The sequence below is a fragment of the Salvelinus namaycush genome, chromosome 2 (assembly GCF_016432855.1).
Source record: "Salvelinus namaycush isolate Seneca chromosome 2, SaNama_1.0, whole genome shotgun sequence".
Taxonomy (NCBI): Eukaryota; Metazoa; Chordata; class Actinopteri; order Salmoniformes; family Salmonidae; genus Salvelinus; species Salvelinus namaycush.
Window position 1 is genome coordinate 36,828,329 of NC_052308.1, and position 8,059 is coordinate 36,836,387.

Consider the following 8,059-nt stretch of genomic DNA (forward strand, 5'->3'; position numbering starts at 1 on the left):
AGGGAATATACTACCTCTTTGAATCAAGTGGATTTTTGGGCTCATAATAAACAGATCATCTGTGGCCTAGTGGGTGATCTAGCGGTTTAAGTCGCTGACCCAGAACACATACTGCTGCAGCGTGGGTTCGAATCGGACCCACTGCTATTTCAGCACTTTCTCCTCCTGTGTTCCCTCTCTATCTCTACCCTGTCCAATAAACACCAAATATATGAGCAGAATGGGACTGCCTTTATAAACATCTAATCTCTGGTTGCAGCTGCGTCTGAGCGGTGGGCGGAACCCATTTGAGGGGCGTGTGGAGGTGCTGGCGGAGAAGAACGGCTCGTTGGTGTGGGGTACGGTGTGCAGTGACAGCTGGGGCACCATAGAGGCTACAGTCGTGTGCAGACAGCTGGGTCTCGGTTTTGCCAACAACGCCTTCCAGGTGAGTTTATACACAACAAAATCTCATCACATTGGCTGGGCAGCCAGACAATCAAGAGCCTAACATTCTTTGACAAAGGGTAAATCTGCTTCTGTGTAAGTATCCACAACATATAATAATATTAAAAGGGTCAATTATACATTTTGTATAATTTTGTAATTGGACCTCACAGATCAGCATGGGTTTTCATCCTAGTGTGGATGTTGGGAAATAGTCTTCGTAATACTTCGTAAAAGTACATCATCAAGTGGGCCTCAGTTATATATATGCCACCAGCAAACCCCATATATCCATATGGCTCTTATATACACCATTTAGCTGTAAACAGCTGGAGATGTTCACTGAAGGAAAGTAAAAGGGGCTCTGACCTTAGAGCTTAGAGTCTCCACTGACCTTAGAGCTTATAGTCTCCACACTGACCTTAGAGCTTATTGTCTCCACACTGACTGAGGTGATGGAGTGAGGAAAGGCTACAGGCTAGCCTGGGATACTATAAACTTCACATGTATAGGTCTATGGCTATATGGCGTACTTGAACAGTGTACATTTGGTGGTGGGGAGTTCATTCCTGCTCTTTGAAGTTTCATTGGCCTACAACCATCAGCAAACTATGTAGGGTAGGTACGCTTATCTCCTGATTAGTGCTGCTATTTAGATTTTTGGTGTATTTCAAGGGTGATTCAAGAGCTGTCTTTAGTCCCACAGTGTGATACACCACTCTAAGGAAAGCACCTCGATACACGCCCGAAAGGAAAGCACTATCTGCGTTCTATATACATTTTTGCTTGCGGTTCTACAGTTTGACTGACTTTCTATAATTTGCAGTGTACTAACAACTGCTGAATGCCACTGGCAGTGGTGATATACGTCTGGAAAGTATTTATGAATCATGGAAGAACTGCGTTGATGGGCGGGAGAGTTTAATGACTGGAAATTGGACTGGGCTGATAGAACTCTTTTGCACAGTAATTGCATGATTAAGTGTGACTTTGATGATTGTGTACTAATGCCCCCCAGTTTACATTAAAGTGTCATTATGTGTTTGGGGATCCTTTAAATGTATTTGGACCTAGCATACACACACCCACGTGCACGCACAGACAGACAGACAGACAGACAGACAGACAGACAGACAGACAGACAGACAGACAGACAGGAGCAGCAGCACAACCAGGTGGACTGGGGACAGCAAGGAGTCATCAGGCCAGGTACTCCCGAGGCATGGTCCTAGGGCTCAGGGGTGATAAAAGAGAGAGAGAGTGAAAGAGAGAGAGAGAGAATTAGAGGGAGCATACTTAAATTCACACAGGACATCGGATAAGACAGGAGAAATACTCCAGATATAACAGACTGGCCCTAGCCCCCCCGACACATAAACTATTGCAACATAAATACTGTAGGCTGAGACAGGAGGGGTCGTGAGACACTGTGGCCCCGTCCGACAATACCCCCGGACAGGCCCAACCAGGCAGGATATAACCACCCACCCACTTTGCCAAAGCACAGCCCCCACACCGCTAGAGGGATATCTTTAAACCACCAACTTACTACCCTGAGACAAGGCAGAGTATAGCCCACGAAGATCTCCCCCACAGCACAAGCCCGAGGGGGGTGCCAACTCGGACAGGAAGATCACCTCAGTGACTCAACTCACTCTAAGGTTGCGTCCTAATGGTACCAGATTCCCTATATAGTGACTGGTCAAAAGCAGGAGAATAGGGTTCCATTAGTGACGCAGACTAAGTGTTTCTGCAGGCAGAGGGGCAGATGGAACATATGATACCAAAGTCTAAAACTCTGTTCCGTAGATCTCCCTAGCCCCCCTCCTTCCCTCCAACCCACCCATACTTACTCCTTCCGTGGGAGACCCTGGAAATAATGAGTCTTACAGGAGTATTCCCTTGGCTTTGGGCGTTGTCAGAGACATACAGATGATAGCCTCTTTATACTGAGTCAGATCCATGAGGACAGATGTAATACATTATCTCTCTCTCGACATAGCAACATTTGACTTCAGACGGAGAGACTTTGTTTCCTTAAGGATCTTGCTACTTGCTTTATAAAGTCTCACCAGAAACATGAAATCTAGAAAACATCCTCCAAGGAAAAAGTGGCCTAACCAATATACTTCTATGTCTATCTTGTGAAGGGGTTTTGGACGATGACAATCAACTACATCTAGGCAGATGTTCCCGTGTCGCAACAATAGCTGTGCAGTCTCATGACTTGCAAGGATGGAAATGTAGATAGGGAAACCTCTTGTGGTAGGATGATGAAATGACAGTAGTCCATTTTGAGTTGGAAGAATTGAAGCTCGGCCTATGTTTGATCGGTTTGTCTGTGTTATTTCTCACTACCAGGAGACGTGGTACTGGCCAGGAGACATGAGTGCTGATGACGTGGTGATGAGCGGGGTCAGGTGCTCGGGGACGGAGATGACTCTGGCCCAGTGCCTCCATCATGGGAAACACCTCGACTGCCCCCGAGGGGGAGGACGCTTCGCTGCTGGAGTCTCCTGCTCTGAGAGTAAGTCACTTACAATAGCTGGGTCGCATTCATTATGGCACACCGTTGCAAAACATTAAAAAATAAATAATAATGTTGTTCTTGGACAAGTCCATGTTACCCCCAAAAAGTGTTGGGCGGCCATTTTGCTGTTGTTTGAATCCTTGATTGGGTCTCTATTCAAAGTGCAGGCTCTGATCTTCATATTAACAACAACCTATTCTCTGCCTCGGCATACAGCGGCCCCAGACTTGGTTCTAAATGCCCAGGTGGTGGAACACACCACGTACCTGGAGGACCGGCCCATGTACATACTGCAGTGTGCCAACGAGGAGCACTGTCTGTCCAGCAGCGCCGCCGCCGCCACATCGTCCTCCTACCGCCGCCTGCTGCGCTTCTCCTCCCAGATACACAACAACGGACTGACAGACTTTCGCCCCAAGGCCGCACACCACTCCTGGATCTGGCACGAGTGCCACAGGTATAGAAACATGGCGTAGGACGGGAGGATGAATTCCTGGGCCCTTCAGTTTTAGTCATAGAGTTAAGTAGTGGAAGGTATGATGAAAGAGGGGTTGGACAATGGCATGCAAGCGAGCATCTTTGTGTTACGTGAGTTGAGAACAATCACTGTGCTGCAATAAAAGTCCTCTGGAGAGGGTGGTCATTGTCGCAGTCTTGTGAGATCATAGAATTGTGGTCTGATTTGTAGTCATGTGGAGGCAGTGCCTGCTGTGGGTGTACAGACTGGTTATGATGATGACGATAAGGAGGGTGGTGATGATGATGATGGACTGTCTCCGTCTCCCTGTCCAGGCACTACCACAGCATGGAAGTGTTCACCCACTATGACCTACTGAGCCTCAACGGCACCAAGGTGGCAGAGGGACACAAGGCCAGCTTCTGTCTGGAGGACACCCAATGTGAAGAGGGTAAAGAGGCTTTAATGTGAAAAACAAATGATGAAAATGATCACGAGAAACCTCGTCTATGTTCCTGATTCTCTACTTTAGCACTGTTGTCTCTCTGGCCGGGCAGGTATTGAGAAGAGGTACGAGTGTGCTAACTTCGGGCAGCAGGGCATCACTGTTGGGTGCTGGGATACGTACAGACACGACATTGACTGTCAGTGGATAGACGTGACAGACGTTGTGCCAGGAGACTACATCTTCCAGGTGAGAATCGTATTTAATTTGTCTTATTTCAAACAACAAAACATTTCTTCCATCATTTAAAATAACAATTATGTTAGGATAGGCATGCAAATCTCTAAATCCAAGTATGATATGGGAGCAAGGTCCTTGCTGGGTTCGCGCCCAGGCTCTGTCGCAGCCGGCGCGGGGCGACGCACAATTGGCCTAGCGTCGTTAGGGAGGGTTTGGCCGGTAGGGATATCCTTGTCTCATAGCGCATCAGCGACTCCTGTGGCAGGCCGGGCGCAGTACACGCTAACCAAGGTCACCAGGTGCACGGTGTTTCCTCTGACACATTGGTGCGGCTGGCTTCCGGGTTGGATGCGCGCTGTGTTAAGAAGCAGTGCAGCTTGGTTGGGTTGTGTTTAAAATTCACTGATTTCCTTATAACTATAACTCAGTAAAATCTTTGAAATTGTTGCGTTTATACTTTTGTTCAGTGTAATAAGCTTGGAGTAGTGACAGTTCTTCTTTCCACTTCTTATTCCATGGGGTTAACAGGAGTCGATTCATTTCAATGGAATCCACTTTTAGTCATTCTGCTGGTCACTTTCCCAGCATTTTATAAATGTTAGAATTTCACTAATAGTTGCTGCCAACACAGATCGGTCTTTTGGTCATGGCAAGAGTATGTGGGTGCTCTGATAACATCATCAATACGTTGTTTCTCTCCCTAGGTTGTGATCAACCCAAACTTTGAGGTAGCAGAGTCCGACTACACCAACAACGTTATGAAGTGCAGGTGTCGATACGACGGCCACAGGATATGGATGTACAACTGTTATATCGGTGAGAGACTGGAGCTTACTGGCTACAACATTATTGAATGTGATGGACACTTGTCTTGTTCAAAGCCATTTTGTCTATGGATGACCACATTCCAAAGAGGTTTAAATTCAGAGAAAATAAATGCGTGAAAAGGCAATCGCAAAATTGAAATAAATGTTTTAATAGTACGGCATCCCGGTCTTGCTCAAGGACACAGACTTTTCACCTTGACAGCTCGGTTATTCGGACCAGCGACTTTCGATTACTGGCCCAACGCTCTTAACCGCTAGGCTACCTGCCTCATCTAGTGTATTGCTCAACTTGAATGATTCAGATGTTTGTGTGTGGCCGTTTTTAGCATTGGGGGAAAAATATACACCACTCTATTCTGTCTGGAATTTAATGTCTTTCGAGAAAACAACAATGCTTATGAAAATACATTTCACACCAACACGTTTTTAGTTTATTTTTCTTCACAGTTGTTAATTGAACATTTCACATGATGAATGCCTAATTTATACCCTAGGCACATACACAACGTAAGAGTGCAAAATGGCGATCCTGAAAAGTTGCGTCAAGTTACAAATGAAGTCGCTGCAGTTTATCAAATCAAACTGTATTTACATATAGTTTTACAAAAAGTAAATTAATCACCTATATATTTATCTGAAACCTACAACATAAATGATAGAGTTGCTTTGCTTTCCTAACAAAATTGTCCACATCCTGCCTTTTTATTCCCGTCTCCAGACAGAAAATAAATCTGTGTTAATTTAATGTCATCTTTACATTTTATTTAAGTCACTGCACCTTCACATATTTTTGCTATGCAAGTACACAGGGTATAAATTACACTTAATAGGAATCACAGGAGGTTGGTGGCACCTTAATTGGGGAGAGCTGGCTTGTGGTTATGGCTGGAGCGGAATAGTATCAACTACATCAAACACGTGGTTTCCATGCGTTTGATGCCATTCTATTTGCTCCGTTCCAGCCATTATTATGAGCCGTCCTCCCCTCAGCAGCCTCCACTGATAGGAATTATACAACTGGTGCCTCTGTTTGCGATGCATCACCAACTCTGAGTATTACCTTATCCATCTATGTATGGACACATTCAGGGTGTTAAACTGACATGTAAGTGGTTGGCATAGAACAAATTACAAAGTAAAACACATAACTGTCGCCAAACCCCCCCCCCCCCATTGTTGGAACCATGCTAGAAAAAGACCACGTGAAAAGAAAATATCCAAGCCAGCATAGTATGGTTTAGGTTGGCCCTATAGTGTGAATCAGGCACTTGAGTGCTACAGTGGCATTAACAATAGGAACTTGAAAACAGGAACAAGCCACTGGTTTGACTGTTATTTATTAGCAAGGACATCAGGTGTGTCGTCCAGTTGTAGCCTGGCATTCCTGTGAAAGATCATGAACACTATCAGTTCAGTTAAAAGAGAAGGCTGGTGAAGACTTCAGTGATTGAAGTATTTCTACTATTGTAACAATACAGATTCATTTCTATTGACAACCAGTGTACCCTGTGCTTTTCAAACTGTGCCCACTATTGAATGAGTGCAGTTCTTCATGTGTCCCGTTTGTCTCTCCTCTTCAGGTGGCTCAATGAGTTCTGAGACAGAGGAATCCTCTTTCCGTGGCCTCGTGAATAACCAGCTGGGACACAGGTAGTGTGGACGGACTCAATGGAAAGACCGGAAGGAACATTTTATTTTGCGAAACTGATGAATGACCAGCAAGACTGTTGTGAAATTACCAACCTCTAGAGGGAGCGCTGTCCCGTCTGTTCCCTCCCTAACGGTGCTGGATGAAAATTGAAAAGCAACGCTCACCTCAGTGCCAACGTTTTATATAAGGACGTTGCAGACGGGACAAAAACTGGTTTAAAGATCCAGCTTGAAGAAGCAACTCTGTCTTTACTGATCTCACAAATTTCTGTCACATGTACAGCAGAGTGCTGGTGCTATCAAATTAGAGCTATTTAGTTACATGTACCCAACCTTTGTGGTCCACCGTAAGGGAAAAAAGTAATATTTTTCAACACCTGTTGCACTTTGAGACAGTGTACTGTATTGTTTATTTAAAAAGAATTAGGACAGTGTGTTGAGCAGGCAATTAGCTATGCACCTATGAACACTAGCGTAACGCTGTTTCTCTGGACCCCCCCCCCCCCCCCCCCCCCCGCAATGAGTTTGACCCTTTTTCTGTTCAATCCCTAAAGAACTGTTGTCTGCTAAAGATAACCTATTTGCATCTATCAATGTATTGTCTGTCCAGTTTGCAGACGCCCTGTCCCCGGAGGAGTGCCGAGTGATTAACTGAAATGTATTATTTTTCGGTTTTTAAACAACTAATTGACTGACGTTGAATCAATTATTTGTATTTCATTTAGTTCCGTTTTTTTCCTGTAAGCTCAATGCACACAGTTTCTCTAAAGATAAATCAGATCCGTTCTGTGTTTCTGTTATGACTGCTACACAAGAGAAGAATGCGCGATCATTAAGGGATATAGAGAGCAGCAGTTGTTCCGTGAGGTAAACACATGATCTAAGTGGTTGATAGTTGTTATTCAGCTGTCATAAAAGTGTGCCTTATTTCATTTGAAGAACTACAAAATAGTGATTTTTTTCAGACAGCATTAGGCAGCAGCACTATAGAGATGAGATGACTTGGAATTAAATAATAAATTCATAAAATATTTTTTTTTAATATACAACACAACTGAAATATTTTATTAAAGTAATGTGAATAGGGCCTCCCGGGTGGCGCAGTGGTCTAGGGCACTGCATCGCCACCAGAGTTTCTGGGTTCGCGCCCAGGCTCTGTCGCAGCCGGCCGCGACCGGGAGGTCCGTGGGGCGACGCACAATTGGCATAGCGTCGTCCGGGTTAGGGAGGGTTTGGCCGGTAGGGATATCCTTGTCTCATCGCGCTCCAGCGACTCCTGTGGCGGGCCGGGCGCAGTGCGCGCTAACCAAGGGGGCCAGGTACACGGTGTTTCCTCCGACACATTGGTGCGGCTGGCTTCCGGGTTGGAGGCGCGCTGTGTTAAGAAGCAGTGCGGCTTGGTTGGGTTGTGCTTCGGAGGACGCATGGCTTTCGACCTTCGTCTCTCCCGAGCCCGTACGGGAGTTGTAGCGATGAGACAAGAT

The 8,059-nt window shown here is 45.5% G+C and overlaps 1 protein-coding gene across 1 annotated transcript in view; it reads left to right on the plus strand.

Annotated features, from left to right (window-relative positions):
- LOC120062575 (lysyl oxidase homolog 2A-like) overlaps positions 1–7,661 on the plus strand; it is a 47,443-nt gene extending 39,782 nt beyond the window's left edge. The window contains exons 8-14 of the mRNA XM_039012654.1: positions 260–427; positions 2,788–2,953; positions 3,173–3,413; positions 3,749–3,864; positions 3,971–4,107; positions 4,803–4,914; positions 6,506–7,661. Coding sequence (XP_038868582.1) covers positions 260–427; positions 2,788–2,953; positions 3,173–3,413; positions 3,749–3,864; positions 3,971–4,107; positions 4,803–4,914; positions 6,506–6,579 — 1,014 coding nt within the window. The 3' untranslated portion in view covers positions 6,580–7,661. The remainder of the gene's footprint in view (positions 1–259; positions 428–2,787; positions 2,954–3,172; positions 3,414–3,748; positions 3,865–3,970; positions 4,108–4,802; positions 4,915–6,505) is intronic.
- Positions 7,662–8,059: the final 398 nt, after the last annotated feature.